Here is a 16,095-nt window from a genome sequence, read left to right as displayed (position 1 = left end):
CCACCCTGAAACTACCAGACCCCTCTACCTGATTCCACTCCTTTATTATGCCTGCTCTATGTGCCCCATTCCTGCCCCTGGTGCCCACTGCTTCTTGTTGCGTGTGCGCCCTGACCAGCCCCCCCATTCTTGCTAGACCCACCCTGGTGCCCGCCGGCTTTCACTGAGCCTCTCTCTCTCTCTCCTCGGTGCCCGCCGCCTCTCGCTTAGCCTCTCTCTCTCCTCGGTGCCCGCCGCCTCTCGCTGAGCCTCTCTCTCCTCGGTGCCCGCCGCCTCTCGCTGAGCCTCTCTCTCTCTCCGCGGTGCCCGCCGCCTCTCGCTGAGCCTCTCTCCTCGGTGCCCGCCGCCTCTCGCTGAGCCTCTCTCCTCGGTGCCCGCCACCTCACGCTGAGCCTTTCTCTCTCCGCGGTGCCCGCCGCCTCTCGCTAAGCCTCTCTCTCTCCGCGGTGCCCGCCGCCTCTCGCTGAGCCTCTCTCTCTCCTCGGTGCCCGCCACCTCTCGCTGAGCCTCTCTCTCTCCTCGGTGCCCGCCGCCTCTCGCTGAGCCTCTCTCTCTCCTCGGTGCCCGCCGCCTCTCGTTGAGTGTCAAAATCTAGGAATTTGGGTCCTTCTGGATCCAAAAATGTACAATTAGAAACTTGGAAGCCGCCGGCAGGTCAGATCCATTTGGTCTATAAAGACTCAAACCTTAATCAGTGGTTGGTCTCGTCTTAGATTCAGGAGCCGTATGTCTATCCCATGCATGTTTAATACCCTAACTGTATCACCCTCTACCACCTCTGCTGGAAGGATGTTCCACTTATCTACCACCCCTCCAGTTAGAAGCTGGCTCTAACGCTGGAGATTTGGGTCCCGTGATGTGTTTGTGACTCCGTGCAGACAGATGCGATTCATAAAGAGCAGCGCACGCTTTGTTGGAAGGGACGGGCGAGCGGGTTTAATCCGTGTGTCTGGGGACTCTTCATACCGCTCGAGGCTCGTCCCGAAGTAAAGCAGATTACAGCTTGACCTCGATCGGAGCGTCTTAACCCCGCGTCCGCCCGCGTCGGAACTAGTACTCATTGTTTGTGGGGTTTGGGGTTCGTTACTCTATCGTTCTGACGGAATGCCGCGTGCTTCCTTCTTCTGTTCTCATTTATTCTCCTTTCTTCCTTTCCCACAGCCGGTTTCGTCCGAGGACAAGTCCGTTACATTGAAATTGGGCCGGGTACGCAGGAGCAGCTGGCCCGTTCATCGACTCCCCCCGCGAGATGGCCCACCTCAAACGGAGAAGAGATCAGGCCTGGCCGGAGGAGAACGGGGACAGAGCGCACGGATTGTACAGCCTCCACCGCATGTTTGACGTTGTGGGGACGCACTTGACGCACAGAGACGTGCGGGTCCTCTCCTTTCTCTTTGTGGACGTTATAGACGATTACGAGAGGGGGATGATCCGCAGCGGCAGGGACTTTTTGCTGGCTTTGGAAAGGCAGGGCCGCTGCGACGAGACGAATTTCCGGCAGGTGCATCAGCTGCTCAGAATAATCACCCGGCATGATCTGCTTCCGTACGTCACGCTCAAGAGGAGGAAGGCAGGTCAGTTTAAAGGGATACCCCCAGGGTAACCCCAGCCCCCCCCCCCCCACCGTGTGTGAAAGTACTTTCTAAGTGATCTCATGTGCAGGTGAAGCTGCAGCTCCAGAGCTAGTTTGGTCTGCGCCGGCTGCTATCGGTGGGAGCGCTTTCTGCGCATGTGCGACATAGGGGGGTCTTTTTTGGCGTAGTTGAGGGGTGGGGAAAGGGAGCAAATGCTTTCTCCTGAACACCTCCATGTAGAGGACACTCGCCGACCTTATTCATTATCGTGCATGCAATGGCTGCGTTCAGGGATGTCACATTCTGTCATGTTTAACCCCTTCAGCACCGAGGATTTTTAGTACCTACCGGCTCGACGTACCGGTATATCCTAAGAGACACCTTGCCTCGCCTTTTGTGGACCTACCAGCGCGTCGGCAGGGTAACCAATGAGTTAATTATGCGAACAATGTTAACTATTATCAAATATTTGGCTTCTTCTATCGACGCTGGTTTGTATGGATCAAAGCTGCAGCTTCAAGCTGGCCTTTTCTATAGACCTGCGGTGATGATCTCTCCGCAAAGGTGTCGCTGCCAGATGAGTTGGGAGAGAAGGAAAGGTATTGAGCAGCGGCCATTCCTCTATTTTCACTTTTAATCTTTGACCCGCCTTGCAAAAGAATCGGGGAGAAGGGAACAAAAATCATATTTTTTTTATAGGGTTTTTTCATTAAAGATGTGTATATATATATATATATATATATATATTTAGTATGTTCACTCTATTCGGGAAATAGTCACATGGGGAAAGCATTCGCTGTAGAGTTGTGATTTCGCGTTATTGGGGTAGGAGGGTAGTTGTCGTCTGATTATTATTATATAATATTATTATTTATTGTTTTGTATAGCGCTGTAACATTCCGTAGAATGGGTAGACAGGACATAATAAGTAGTATATAACATAACAATTTGACTTACACAAACAACAAATGTTTGCTCGGTCCCGGTGGACGTGGGGGTCCCAGAGGGACAATCTTGACCTGCTGTTTGGCGGACTTGTTTGGAGGTTGAGATTGGTGTTTGCGTTAATACCGTCTGTACCGGGGTGCTCTGTCTTGTTAAAGGGGTCATCTGCCCGATGATGGGGACAAATCGAAGTGTGGATATGGGGCAATCCTGCCTGGTGCCCATACAGCACAGAGAATGTCTATAGCGCTGTAATGTTGGAAAGGAGTGCGTTCTTCATCCAAGTTTGGAGGATCGGCCGCTTGGATGGGGGGCGTACCGGGCAATGGTCATTCATGGAGGGGGCGAGACGTGTAAAGGGTATGGAGCGCCTAAGAATGACTGATCATTGTTACCGTTCTCCACCTAGTGTGTCCGGACCTGGTCGACAAGTACCTTGAGGAGACTTCCATTCACTACGTCACGCCGCGGACGATGAGCAGCTCGGAGTCCAGCATCGAGCACCCTCGCACCCCAGGTAAGGAAAGGAATGGGGCTCTGTCGGTTTATTGAGCTACTGCCAGTGTCGATTTATACACCCTGCCTTCTCTCCACCCTCAGCACCTCCTCAACACCCCATGGTGTGTCCCCCTCCCACCGGGCACCAGATCTGCACTAAGAGGCCGGGCCGCGGAAGACCCTCGCTAAGTAGCCAAAGGAAAAGGAGGAAGTCCATCACGCCCGATCCCAAGGAGAAGCAGACATGCGGTAGGTGTCCATCGGAGCTGGTTGGAGGCCAGGCCTCTGATAACTGAAATGCGTTCCCCTCTCGGGCAGAATATGGGATGTTTAATAGTTCCTGCACCAGCCTGCTCAGAAAGATAGAAACCTGGAGCCTGCCCGCCGATCAGCCCATCTATTTGCCCATTCTCTTTGCTGTAAAGGCTCAAACCTTGATCAGTCGATGGCGTAATTTTCGATTCAGGAGCCGTATGCCTGTCCCATGCATCTTTACATCCCCTCACTGTATTACCCTCTACCACTTCTGCTGGGAGGCAGTTCCATTTCACTACCACCCTCTTAGCGAAGTAAGGCTTTCTTAACCCTCTGTGTGTTTGCCCTGGTTGGATTGGTCGATAGATCTGCTAACTTGGCATATACAATACTTGTACCTGTATTCAGACACACTCCTACATGCACGTCGTTATTCTCCCTCTGCTGTTGAAGTGGATTTGTCCCAAGGGCTGACATTCTCTTTACTCCTTAGACATCCGCCTACGGGTACGGGCAGAATACTGTCAGCACGAGACAGCGCTTCAAGGAAACGTGTTCTCCAACAAGCAGGACCCTTTAGAAAGACAATTTGAACGTTTCAACCAGGCCAACACCATCTTAAAATCCAGGGACCTCGGCTCCATAATCTGCGACATCAAATTCTCGGAGCTCACGTACCTGGACGCGTTCTGGCGAGACTACATAAACGGTTCCTTGTTAGAAGCTCTTAAAGGCGTCTTCATTACGGACTCTCTAAAGCAAGCCGTGGGTCACGAAGCCATCAAACTGCTGGTCAACGTGGACGAGGAAGACTACGAGATCGGGAGGCAGAAATTACTTCGGAACTTGATGATGCAGAGCGCTCTGTGACCCAAACACTTTAAGCCGCGTCCGCTAAGCCAGGTTCGGATCTTTTGACTTAACCCCTACTTGGCGAGCGCGGCTCTCCACCTTGCCCCCCCCCCCCCCTCCCCTTATCCCTATTATTTTTGAGTACTTTTTTATATATATAATTAAAAAGTTTAAAAAAGAAAAAAAACAAAAAAAACACACACACAAATATATAAATATATATAAATATCTATATATGAGGTTAGCACTCTTGTTGCCTCCAGGCCTGTGAAAGTGAGGAGTAGACTGGTCGACCAAGCTGTTAATACGCTACGCCTTTAAGACACGTATAGGTATAGGTGCAGATCCGCGCAGGCAGTACGCGTGTCCGTACCTATAGATTTATATAATCACAGCTTTCTCTGACTTCTCTAGAAAAGTTAGTTCTTCAACGTGCATTTTTTTTTTTTTTTTTTTTTTTTTTTCCCTTTTCTACTTTGTGATATCAAAGATTCATGAACATCGTGACCCCCAGAAGCTGGATTTTGCAAAAATTGCGGTGCTAAGTCTTTTTTTTTTTTTTCTTTCCTCTTCAATGGTGGACAGAACACTGTAGGGAAAAAAAAAAAAATACAAAAATCACAAAAAAAAAAATGTTCTAAGCGGACTGACGAGGGTGAAAGTCACATGCTGGTGGCCAATTGCAATTTTTTTGAATATTTTTTATGTTTTTAACTTTTTTTTTTTTTTTCCCCCCAGTGTGGGGGAAAAAAATAATTAGCAATGCAGGATTGCCTTAATACCCTATAACCTCATATTTATCATTGCTGTGAATAGTTTAACATCCGCTACATTGGTCAGAAAGGACAGTTTTATGACAATGACGGTGGTTTTTTTTCATATATTTAATTTTTTTTTATTTCTTTTGGCCATAAGCATAGAACATTTTTTTGCCTCGAGCCATACCGGTTCTTAAGAACATAAATTAAGAATGCAGTGCTAAAATAATGATCCATATTTTTGTTTTTAAGGGTAAAGAAAAAAAAAAAGCTGTTTACATTTTCAACATGTCGTCTCCCTAGAACCTTTCATTTTTTTTTCCCTCCCCAAATCCTCTACAACTTCGGGCACTTATAAATGTTCACCCCTTGTTGCTGTAATCCTGACGCAGCGCGGCGTATGTTCGGAACTACATAATAATAATAATAATCAGGAAATATTGTCCTCGTGGAGAAATTGAACTGATTCGTTTGTTACGTCCAGGTTCTGTGCAGAAAGCGGATGTCGACCTAACGGTGCGTTTTATTTTCCGTAGAGAGATTTAACGTGTTTGTCCGACCTCAGACCGCGTGTCTCTGTCAGTGTTAACTTCGTTTAATCCTCCTCCTTCCCCGTTGGCTGCTTTAGGAGAAGTATTTGTACCGACGATCGGCTTCTCCGATATCGGGCCGCTCTTCTTGTGTCTTAGGATATCCATAAAAAGTTTATATTACGCATTTTTTGTTTTTGTTTTTTTTTGGGGAAAAACGTGTTGCTCTGAGCAGTTGGTAAGTTCTAAATGTTCAACTCCAAATAAAATGTCAGAAGCCGTGGCTATCTGAAGAAGGATCTGGCCTTATTGTTTGCCGTGGTCGTCTTTTTTTTTAGTTTTACAATATGGAACTGGGGGTGTCCGTCCAGGCCCTTGAGGGCCATAATTATGCCAAGTCGCTCGGCCGTACGCTGGGCAGCTGTCTATCTCGAAAGTAATTTGGCGTCCGATTCTCCATCCGAAATTGACCCTGATTCATTGATTCCGTTCCATCGATCCAGGTTCGTTTATTTATTAGACTTTATTAGAAATATTTGTAAAATATTAATTATCACAACATATTTTGTTTGTTTGCATAGATTCAAAAATCTGGAACACAACCAATAACCGTTACAAATGTGTTTGTTTGGTTTTTTTTTGTCCAACACGGTCCCTTTTCACACCAGAAATAGATTTCGCTGTACATGGACATAACGGTAACTTTTCAGATCCAGGTCTCTTCCGCCGGTCATCCCCTTATCAGACTGTCGGCTTCATGGCGATTTTGCCGTATAAGTCGGGTCGCCGGTGGTTCTGTACCGGCATCTCCGTGCGCAGGCGGCTGAGGTACTGCAGGTTGATTTCGGCATAGCACAGCCCGACTCCCTCCTGGCACTGCGCCACGACCAAGCCCCACGGGTCCACAACCATGGCATGGCCGTACGAGGATCGCTTCGGATTGTGACTGCCTGTTTGCGCGGCTGCAACAACGTAACACTGGTTCTCTATGGCTCGAGCTCTTAGTAGCACCTGGAAAGGAGAAGAGATGACGGATGCATTACCTGGCCGTGTCCTCGGCTGCATTTAGGAACGTGACATAAGTTGATTATGGTCAGTTATTGCAATTTTTCTTCATTTAAAATCTGTGGTGTTAGCCCCCAGGGATCAGAGCTTGATACCTTCTGACGTGCCGGCACGGCTGGGATAATAGCCAAGGACACCACGGCTTACAGATATATTTGACCCCATATAAAGCCCGACATAACATTTGGGTCAGACTACCGTTTAGCCGTGCCCACCCGCCTTGCAACTCCCAAAAACCGTCTGCCGGCAATGCGATGGAGTAGGAGATGCTGACCTCCCAATGAGCGAGTCCAGTGGTGACGGTGAAAGCTGAAGGGTACGTCAGAAGCTCTGCCCCCTCCTGGCTTAGCGCTAAGGCCATTTCTGGGAAGCGTAAATCATAGCAGACCCCTAAACCGACCTAGAAAAGAAGAGTTGGTTTACCCAACCATGCAAGCACGTGTTTTATCAGTTAAAGCCAGTTTTCAAGCTCACCTTGCCAGCCGGGGTGCTGACGGGGGGAATCAACCCCGCTCCGGGGATCGTGTACTTGCTTTCTTTCAATGACACCCCGCTCTGCAGATCTACATCAAACAGGTGGGCTTTGCGGTACACCGATACAATGCGACCTGGTCAAACGGAGTAATCGAGAGACCTAAGGACGCTGAAGCCACACGGCAAAGACATATGAAGGACAACTCAGCATAGAAGAATCAACGTCGGTCGTACGGGCTTAAGAAGGCATGATATCGATGATCTCCCCAGGAGGGAGGAATAAATATTGTAAATATAGTGTAAGCATGTAAAGTCGTCAATAACAACCATAGCAGCGGATGGATCCCTCGCAGTGATCTCATTCTACCTGTATTGTCCAGAACCAGGTGAGAGTTGGAAATCTTTGTGTCCCAACAAGGTCCTTTCTCGTGAAATCCCCCCAGAGACAGCCAGACGTCGCACTCCCTGTAAAACGGACACGTACCGGGTTATCAATAGCGAAAGACAGAGAATTCAATACCACAACGTCCACTCACACTCCTGGCCGTCACTGCACCTCGCAAGGCTGGAGTAACGTTGAATGGTGACCCCTTCCAGAGTCTCAGCCAAGCTCAGCGTCTCCTCCGTGTTGCCACAAATGTAGTCAAAGGCTTCGGGGAGGAACACCATGCTGGCCTTACGGGAAGCCGCTTCCAGGATGAGTCCCGAGCAGGCGGAGAAGTTCTTCTCTTTGTCGGACGTTGAGGTCATCTGGCAAACCGCGATCAGAGGCCTGAGGTCACCCGGCAAGGAGGACATTTTTCTAATCCTTCAAAGAGTACAAAATGGTTAAGACTTACAGAGTGAGGGGTAACTGGAAGTCACGGCCACCAAGACAACCAACTTGGCTCTTTTATAACTTTTTACCCTTAATTTAATTTTTAGCGGTGAGTCCCGGCAGGAATATGCCGACGCAGGCAAATAACCAACTAGTTTTAATAATTAACAAAGTTAAAGACTTCATCTCCTGCCGGTTAGTTATTCCCCAACCCCTCGTCATTAACGGCGGGCTAAAGCGCAGACCGCGAAACATGTTTGCATGTTAATGTATGTAAACATGGGTGTCAGGCGCCTACTACTGGTTGGTAATCCGCTCCCAATTTAATCCAGATGGGACTTCGGTTCCATAGTTCCCAAATACAGCATGTACAATGTCATACGACTAAGGAAGCCCTTTAAATAATTTTGGTCCTCACGGGCATCCTTACTGTCTGTGGCATGTTTGTGATTTGTGATGAGGCTTGGGCCAGGCATGAGCCATACGCGGTGTTACATGTCTGTGTACATACATGTAAGGGCAAATGAGTGTGTAGCACTACGTAGATGTGCAGCGTGTCTCCTAGTGACGTCACTTACCCGAGCCCGCCGATGAGGACGCGACCGGCTCGCATCACCCACTCCCAGCTTCCTGGCATCCGCGGTGCCCTCGCTAAAGATGGCAGCTGGTATTCCGACCGGAAGTTAGCTCACGAAAGGAAAGCTTCCGCTTTACAGTAGCTTCTGAGGGAAGTCGAGTGAAGGGATATGGCGTCCACAGCGGCGGCGAAACAGGCGGCAGCCGAGCAGGTACCCGGGAGGGGGAGTCCTCTGACCCGGGGCATTTATTTATTAAAATACCCCTGTATAATAAGCCAAGCCCTCAGCCCCGGGTACTGTGTCTTCGTGAGCCACATTGGGAACAGACCTCGTGTCTAGACCCAATGAGGTTTGCATGTCACGGAGCTGCTCTGGTAGAAAGTGTGTCCGTGTACGAGGTGTTCCCGCGCATGGTCAGCGAGCTCCTCTCGGTACAAATAGTTCCTCAAGTTCAGTCAGAAATGGATAGAGAGACCGCCTCAATATAACACGGCAGCAACGAATAAAGAGACTGTCCCAATATAATACAACAGCAATGGATAAAGAGACCTCCTATATGATATGGCATCAATGGATAAAGAGACTGCCCTAATATAACACGGCAGCAATGAATAAAGAGACTGTCCCAATATAATACAACAGCAATGGATAAAGAGACCCCCTATATGATATGGCATCAATGGATAAAGAGACTGCCCCAATATAATACAGCAGCAATGGGTAAAGACCCCCCCGATACAATACGGCAGCCATGGGTAGAGACACCCTAATATAATATGACAGCGACGGGTAGAGAGGCCGCCCTAATATAATATGACAGCGACGGGTAGAGAGACCACGTGATGTAATACATCAGTCCTATCACTAGTCAGGGCGCTAATCTGTCGCCAGTCAGAGACGGTTCTGCACTGAACACCCGGCTCCGTTCTCTCAGCGGCACCTCAGATATTTACACATCTAAAATACACCGAGCGAAATCCGTCGCGTTACATGGGGCAGCCCCAAAACAAAAAACATTAAAGCAACTCATACAAAAATATAAAGAACTTATGGCGGAAACCGAGCTCAAATTAATGGAACCCGGCGAAAGAGACGCCGATTAAAGTGTGGGGGGGTCTTATATTCAGGCTTATCGTTTGGGAGCCGCTCACGCGTACTCTGTTATATGAAGCATGCGCGGTTACCTTCCGGCGCTGATTTCTTTTGTTTTCTGACTCTTTAGGTCGTGGCCGGATTCAATCGCCTGCGCCAAGAGCAGAGAGGCTTGGCCTCCAAGGCTGCCGAGCTGGAGATGGAGCTGAACGAGCACACGTGAGTGCTAATGGCTTTCGCCTTGGGGTTTAAAGGTTTTATTAGAGGTTTAGGGGGTGACGCAGTTCTACTAAACAGTCCACGGCGGGATCTTAATAAACGGGCACGTAAGGGGTGGAAGCCGTCCGGTGGCGAGCCCCTGTGCACGCACGCACGGTGGGATCTGTGATTAATGACCCGTCTCGTCCTTTAGGTTGGTTATCGATACCCTGAAGGATGTGGATCAGAGCAGAAAGTGTTACCGCATGGTGGGCGGTGTGCTGGTGGAACGCACCGTGAAGGAAGTCCTTCCAGCTTTGGAGAACAACAAGGAGCAGGTAATGCTGTGAACGTTTTCCTTTCAAGCTATAATGTGCTCCGAGAGGGCGTTACGATGCCCGTGATATACCCGGATGCGACATGATTGAGATGAATGCCCCATGTGCTTCCACGTTTAGGAGACTGTGAATAGGGTGGTAAATGCGGCAGCTGCATCGGGCATGATTTATGGAGAAGGAATGGCGTTCTGTTCTCTGTGATATAGATGAGCTTTCAGAAAGTGTTTAACTAAAACTGGCTCCGGGTCTCGTGTCTGCTCAAGACAGTCTGTCGGCGCTCTCGTGTCCCTTGTCTGCCAAATGCTCAATCGTTTGCTATTCCTTTAACTGCCAGCTTCTCTTTTTGAGTTGTTTTGCATGTTTTGTCTTCATTTATGTTATTTTTTATAGGAAGCACTGCCTACAGCCGCTCTGTAGGAAGGAAATTTAGACATTAGACCTGCATGTAAAATAAGAATGCGTTTTAAGTGTGGCCTCTCTCGGCAGACACAGGGAAGGGGGACATAGGAAGTGTCTCTTGTCTCTGTCACGGCCTGACGAGCTAATGTCTCAATTTCTAACCATGTTGCAGATTAACAAAATCATTGAAACCCTAAGCACACAGCTGCAGGCAAAGGGGAGAGAGCTGAACGAATATCGCGAGAAGCACAACATTCGCCTCATGGGGGAAGACGAGTCGAAGCAGCCCCCCAAGGATAACGGGGATGGTTCTGGTCCCAAGCCAAGTTCTGCGGGCGTCCTGGTGTCTTGATGCCAAGAACCCGCATAAGCTTGCACTCATGCCCCAGTTGCCCCCTCAATGCTTGGAGCAAATCATTTTTGTCCCTGGACTTTAAGCTCACTCAGTAGGTTTAGTAAGTTTGCCACACAGAGCACTCCCTGCCGGATTCAGGCAGGTGGCCTGTTGACAAAAAGCGATTCTTTTTTTATTTAAAACCATTTATTTTCTCAATTTCACTGCATGAAAATATCCTGGATCTCAGCTCCAGCCTGTAGTAGCTTTTTTAATGGTTTCTGTCACCTTAAAAGTGGTAATAGGATTAATGAAGATCACTAAGACCGATCTGTGCGTACTCGTTAGTAAATACCATTTAAATGGCAGCCATTAAGGAGGTTTCTGACGGACTATAAGTGTATTCCTCTTCCATTAAATTATTCTTATGGACTTACCATCCATTGTGGATTGATTCTCATCCCTCCCGGGGACCGGAGTCGGGATTGATGCACTTTCTCCCCTGCAATATTTCATTTTTTTTTTGTTCAATAAACTTTCTTTCTCCAGTTTTTTGAGTTCTGAAGGTTCTTTCTTTACATTTTTGAATACGCGCTGTCGATTGGCAAGCGAAACATTTCTCTGTGTGATGTTAGATGGTTTGAAAGCTTCGGCATTTATTCACATTGATCATTTAAAGTATTTGTGTTGCACGGTGTGGCTTTGTCATTGGAAAGTGTTTCGATAGTCTTCACAATATTTAACAGAGGATGGGGCAGTTGTGGCATTATCGCCGTATACGCTCTGTGTTATATTGTACAAAACAATAACCAAGGGAGTCATGTGTCCCACGTGCTGAAGCCTGGTAGATACGTCAAGCTTAAATTAGTGTTCCTTTTTTTTGTAATTCTAGTTTAAAAATGTAAAACATTGATGAAGACATTTGAGCCAACATTCTATACATAGTTATTTCTTAAAGGAGTTTTAATCTCATATCTTGGGCTCTACAAGATTGTAAGCCATATGCAGGGCCATCATGACCCATGGTGACCGCACTGAACGTTAAATTTTGTACTAGAAGGGAGTATCTTAGGGTTCCAACCAGACCACGCGGCTCTTTAGCAGCTGGAAACCTCTATGTACGTGCGTGAAATGTACAAAGTGGGAAATTAGGCTAAAGACGAATAGCGGAGAACATAGAAGAAGACCCTGCGTGGCTCTGTAAACGCGTCTCCTTGGTTAAGTGGTGCTATTGGAACATGAGATGATGGTGAGTCTCTTACTGGGCGAAGTCCAGGACACAGACCTCTGGACAGGGGGTCTTTCCATCAGCACCGAATCCCCCCACCAAGTAGAGTCTGTCGTTAATCAGGCACGTTCTGTGGCCGACTCTCTTCAGGCGCCGATCTGAGCCCGGGAATTGATACCAGGTTGGGGGAGAGCAACCTACAGAGAGAGCAGAAGGATGACGTTGTACCTTGTTTGTTACAAGAAACCTCTCTTTCGGTATCTGACCACAGAAGCTTATTGTAATACCACCCCCTAAGCCCTGGCACCTAGAACCCGATAACTACACGGACTGTTATATACCCCAACCACACAACTACATCTCCCTATCATGCAAAACCATGACACCCAACTATTTTCTTCTCGCGTCTCACCAACCCATCAAACTTTCCAATCCAGCCGCATCACGTTCTCTAAAGTACATGCCACCACCTCCTGATGTATGTCCCCAAATCTGTCCAATATTTGATTATTGCACATAATTTGAGTAATTCTGCGGAGAATTGATGCGTTATGTTTATAGACATTATTAGCGCCGTGGGCTTTTGATCCCACGGCAGATCCCGTCAAGTGCGATAAAATGAAAATTTGATATTCTAAAAACTCACGCGTGTCAAAAACATACAGGTCGTTACAGACAGCGTCCCGACTTTTACTTAACGCCTCTCCTCCGAACACAACTACGAACGGACCAACGACCGAGCTTGAGTGGTGCTTAAGGCTTTTTGGGCCGTCTCGGGTAACACCTTCTGTGCTGACAAGTCGTGACAGCTGCTCTGTGAGTTTTGGGCAGCCGACTGTATTCACCTAAAACAGAAAGATTTTACCAGATCAAGGTTCTTCGCTTTCCTTTCCTCACTAGGTGGTTCATTTTATTGGTTTTTGAACAAAAAATAATGGTACTCTTCTACATAAGCCTATCCAGAGAGAGAGATCTTGCGTGTATTCAGACTGTTATGCCCGGCTTAAGTTGTGTTTGGTGAAACCTACTTGGATCTTGTCTTTGCTCCATTGTCCGGCAAAGTCAACTGAAGATGATTCTCGACCGCCAAAAACGTAGAGCGAGTAGCCGGTTGTCTTCGTAGACGTGGAGTCGCTTGGCAGAAGGACAGCGGAGTGACCGGAACGTGAAGCCGTGCGGGACTCCTCTTCTCTGTACCTGGAAAGAGACAAACGCCAGTTTTTCTTTTTTTCTGCTCTCAAGAAGAATATTTCCTTTACAGATTATTTGCGTTTTGATCTCTTTGATCCATTTCATTGGTGGAATTGAATTTGTTTTTTTTGGAGACCTTACCAGTAAGTCTTGGTGCTGGCGTTGACCCTCAAGGTATAGACACTGGCATAACGCCTCTGGGTCCGCAGCCCGCCCTCTCGCCCCACGACGCGTAGCTCATGGTCGGATATTTTGGTGCACGTGTGACTGCTGAGTCCCACTGGAGGGTTGTTTGTTGGGCCTTCTGCCCACAGAGCCCATTCTTCCCTCTCTGTGTCATAGCTGAAAACTGACGATACCCTTCGAGATCCATCCCACCCTCCGACCACACACAGCCAACGGTTTCCCAACTCCACGGCGTCGTGATGGCTCCGCTTAAACGCGTTCTCGGGAGCCGTGCCCCGCGCCGTCTTCTGCTCGGTGTCAAACACCACCACATCTCCAAGCGGAGCTTCTTTAGGGTCTGCGGATTGAACACCCCCGGAAACATACAGCTTCCCCCTGATGGCTGTGCATGTGTGGTACCCACGGGCGAAGCGCTCGTCCTGCGCCACCACATTCCACGTCCACGGACACTCTGTAGATGTCATTGTGATGACCCTGCCGAAAGAGACGGCCGTTGGAATCTTAACACAGTGGGAAAGAAGGCACGTTCGATCAGAGGAGGTATAGATGAAACTAGAAGGACCCCTTGACGTGTGAAGATGTTTCCTGAAAGTAAAAACCTACGACACGTGAAAAATGGAGCATGGCGGACCCAGGACCTTTCGTCCCTCCTTGTGCCGACACGTAACACAGCCTCCACCAGCCTAGGTACACACGGGGAGTCGCTGTCCCCTGAACGAAATGGAATGATCTCCTGGCCTCCAAAATTACATGAGCTTCGGGGAAAAAAAAAAGAAAATTCTGGGAAACTTTTCTAGAAAGACATTGCAAGAAATTTTTTTGAGGAAAATGAAACAAAAAAGAAAGTGATATGTTACAAAAAAAAAAAATCTGGGAGGAATTTAAAATAAAGTTCTGGGAGAAATTCCTTTTAAGGGCATTTTTCTTTTTAAGTTAATTAGAAGGAAAAAAGGAAAATTCCCCTGTTCACAGATCCAGGATTGATTATCCCTTTAGTTCCAGAACGTCTATAACAATGATCAGGAACGTGGTGTGACTGTAATACACAGGTCGGAATTCTCTACTCTTACACTCCTTGTGCCAAGAGCTGACAATCTACGGCTGCAGACACTGGCCAGCCTAACGTGTCGCAATTAGCTTCGGTTTAAAGCTTACCTGATAAAGAGATTTCACTGCGCTGTCTGCTGCCACAACAATGTGCCTGGAGACCGACAGATCGCTTTGGCAACCGACTGCTCAAGCTGCCTGAAAGCAAAGCCACGCGCTGTAAAAATGCTGAACGTCTTTTTCCAGCCCACAGCTCCGTCCTTTTTTTTTTCTTTTCTTCAGTGTTCCGCGCTCTCTTACACAAGGAGAAGAGACTACAAAAGCCATGCGTCTCGTCTTACCCCGAGACAAACAAACGTTTTACCCTCGTCTTTGTAATATATTAAAATAAATGATATTGCCAGAGCCATGAATAGATCATAGGTAATTATTTTTTGACAATGCCTCCCTTGCAAAAATTTAATATACCCATTGTACCGCGCTGCGGAATATGGTGGCGCCATATCAATCAATACATAATAATATGCAGTGATTATGGAGAGAGTCGCAAGACATGACGTGTAGTCATTTATTTCACAAGTAGTAGTTGCACTGCACATCCACCAGAGGGCGCCCAGCCACCATGAAACACTTGGTCTAACACTGGGCAAATCTCTACAAGCCCCCCCTGACGTTTCCTAGGGTTAAAATACTAGAAATACCCGGCCCCCCCGCGACAGTTGCATTAATATATGTGAGCTTCTCAAAATGCGGGCCGCCATGTTAGATGAGGTTTATAAACTGCTCTTATAATGTACATTGTTGTCTTTGGGTTTCCATGACAGCGCATTGTTGATTTGCCGGCAGCCTGGGAAGATGCCGTCGGTGTTGACCTTGACTCTCTTTAACTCCCTTCGCTGATGTTAGCGCATTCGGTGTTATCTAAGGAGGTGGCGGCGGCGTGAGGTTTTTATCATTTAGATACAAATGCTTGAAAACTAATTGAAGTACCCGGAATTTATTTGGGGGGGTGAGGTAAGTGCGTAAAAGGGGGGCAAAGCTTAGAGCTGTCCGTATAACTCATCTCTTTACGTGGGGAACCTGAAAGCGTGAAATTGTAGTCAGAGAAACAAAGTATCCTCCCCACAGGCCTTGAGGATGCCCACGAGGATTATTATTATTTATTGTTTTATATAGCGCCATCAAATTCCGTAGCGCTGTACAAAGGATGGACAGGACATAACAAGTTGACTTACAGAGAGAACAGGTGAGGAAGGCCCGGCTCAAACGAGCTTACAGTCTAGAGGATCAAACTTGTGTAGGTTTCCTTTCTTTCATTATTATGTGTAAGGGCAGTGATCTGGGCATGATCGCCTTAATCGTGCGCATGTCGTTTGTCCGGTAACCACTTCCGCGCAGTAATCTTTACCGTGTTGTAGAATGGCAGGGGTTGCAGTAGTTACCATCTTCCCCATGTCTCAGGCCCCGTCTAGGAAATTTCATATCCTAATTATATCTGTGCCTCTGGCGGAGAGGTATTAAGTGAATTTGCCCCAAGGTCAGCAGCACCCAGGCGGTGTTTAAGTGTCTAGGTGTCTGTGTGACATGTCCAATGAATTCAGACAGGTGGCAGCTCGTCCGTGGGGCTGTTAGTGGCCAGGGCTCCGCTTCCTGAACAAATCTGATTGGTTAATGCGACGATTGGGCGACGATGTAGTCCAAAAATTGTAAAAAAATAACCTTAATTTAGTCTGATC

At 47.7% G+C, this 16,095-nt stretch overlaps 4 protein-coding genes across 4 annotated transcripts; 2 read left to right on the top strand and 2 right to left on the bottom strand.

Annotated features, from left to right (window-relative positions):
* The first annotated feature begins 1,249 nt into the window (after window positions 1-1,249).
* On the top strand, window positions 1,250-4,142 carry LOC149280467 (death effector domain-containing protein-like). The gene is made up of 4 exons (XM_089500468.1): window positions 1,250-1,574; window positions 2,929-3,036; window positions 3,120-3,266; window positions 3,766-4,142. Exons 1-4 carry the CDS (start codon window positions 1,250-1,252, stop codon window positions 4,140-4,142), a joined length of 957 nt encoding a protein of 318 aa, XP_089356594.1.
* Window positions 4,143-6,153: 2,011 nt separating this feature from the next.
* LOC149280466 (deaminated glutathione amidase-like) lies at window positions 6,154-7,764 on the bottom strand. Its single transcript, XM_089500467.1, has 5 exons — window positions 7,508-7,764; window positions 7,319-7,416; window positions 6,952-7,085; window positions 6,752-6,877; window positions 6,154-6,423 (listed from the first exon to the last, which is right to left on the bottom strand). The coding sequence occupies exons 1-5, from the start codon at window positions 7,747-7,749 to the stop codon at window positions 6,154-6,156; spliced, it is 870 nt and encodes a 289-aa protein (XP_089356593.1). The 5' UTR covers window positions 7,750-7,764.
* A 750-nt stretch (window positions 7,765-8,514) lies between these two features.
* Window positions 8,515-10,725, top strand: LOC149280465 (prefoldin subunit 2-like). Its single transcript, XM_089500551.1, has 4 exons — window positions 8,515-8,556; window positions 9,569-9,657; window positions 9,851-9,974; window positions 10,546-10,725. The coding sequence occupies exons 1-4, from the start codon at window positions 8,515-8,517 to the stop codon at window positions 10,723-10,725; spliced, it is 435 nt and encodes a 144-aa protein (XP_089356677.1).
* A 1,240-nt stretch (window positions 10,726-11,965) lies between these two features.
* Window positions 11,966-13,776, bottom strand: LOC149280464 (kelch domain-containing protein 9-like). Its single transcript, XM_089500466.1, has 4 exons — window positions 13,268-13,776; window positions 12,964-13,132; window positions 12,582-12,780; window positions 11,966-12,132 (listed from the first exon to the last, which is right to left on the bottom strand). The coding sequence occupies exons 1-4, from the start codon at window positions 13,774-13,776 to the stop codon at window positions 11,966-11,968; spliced, it is 1,044 nt and encodes a 347-aa protein (XP_089356592.1).
* Between the last annotated feature and the right edge of the window lie 2,319 nt (window positions 13,777-16,095).

This window comes from Sceloporus occidentalis, unplaced genomic scaffold, assembly GCF_023333645.1.
Source record: "Sceloporus occidentalis isolate IW3139 unplaced genomic scaffold, rSceOcc1.0.p SCAF_155, whole genome shotgun sequence".
Taxonomy (NCBI): domain Eukaryota; kingdom Metazoa; phylum Chordata; class Lepidosauria; order Squamata; family Phrynosomatidae; genus Sceloporus; species Sceloporus occidentalis.
The sequence above is the reverse complement of the archived record's forward strand: the minus strand, read 5'-3'. Positions and strand labels throughout refer to the sequence as shown.

Excerpts from the sequence above, each read along its gene's own strand:
- LOC149280467 (XM_089500468.1), top strand. The coding sequence starts at position 1,250 with ATGGCCCACCTCAAACGGAGAAGAGATCAGGCCTGGCCGGAGGAGAAC. Across the intron at positions 3,037-3,119 it reads CGAGCACCCTCGCACCCCAG|CACCTCCTCAACACCCCATG; the intron begins GTAAGGAAAGGA and ends CTCCACCCTCAG. Across the intron at positions 3,267-3,765 it reads CAAGGAGAAGCAGACATGCG|ACATCCGCCTACGGGTACGG; the intron begins GTAGGTGTCCAT and ends TTTACTCCTTAG.
- LOC149280466 (XM_089500467.1), bottom strand. The coding sequence starts at position 7,749 with ATGTCCTCCTTGCCGGGTGACCTCAGGCCTCTGATCGCGGTTTGCCAG. Across the intron at positions 7,086-7,318 it reads CCTGGTTCTGGACAATACAG|GTCGCATTGTATCGGTGTAC; the intron begins GTAGAATGAGAT and ends CCGTTTGACCAG. Across the intron at positions 6,878-6,951 it reads TCAGCACCCCGGCTGGCAAG|GTCGGTTTAGGGGTCTGCTA; the intron begins GTGAGCTTGAAA and ends CTTCTTTTCTAG.
- LOC149280465 (XM_089500551.1), top strand. The coding sequence starts at position 8,515 with ATGGCGTCCACAGCGGCGGCGAAACAGGCGGCAGCCGAGCAG. Across the intron at positions 9,658-9,850 it reads ATGGAGCTGAACGAGCACAC|GTTGGTTATCGATACCCTGA; the intron begins GTGAGTGCTAAT and ends CTCGTCCTTTAG. Across the intron at positions 9,975-10,545 it reads TGGAGAACAACAAGGAGCAG|ATTAACAAAATCATTGAAAC; the intron begins GTAATGCTGTGA and ends ACCATGTTGCAG.
- LOC149280464 (XM_089500466.1), bottom strand. The coding sequence starts at position 13,776 with ATGACATCTACAGAGTGTCCGTGGACGTGGAATGTGGTGGCGCAGGAC. Across the intron at positions 13,133-13,267 it reads GCCAGCACCAAGACTTACTG|GTACAGAGAAGAGGAGTCCC; the intron begins GTAAGGTCTCCA and ends GTCTCTTTCCAG. Across the intron at positions 12,781-12,963 it reads GGAGCAAAGACAAGATCCAA|GTGAATACAGTCGGCTGCCC; the intron begins GTAGGTTTCACC and ends TTTCTGTTTTAG.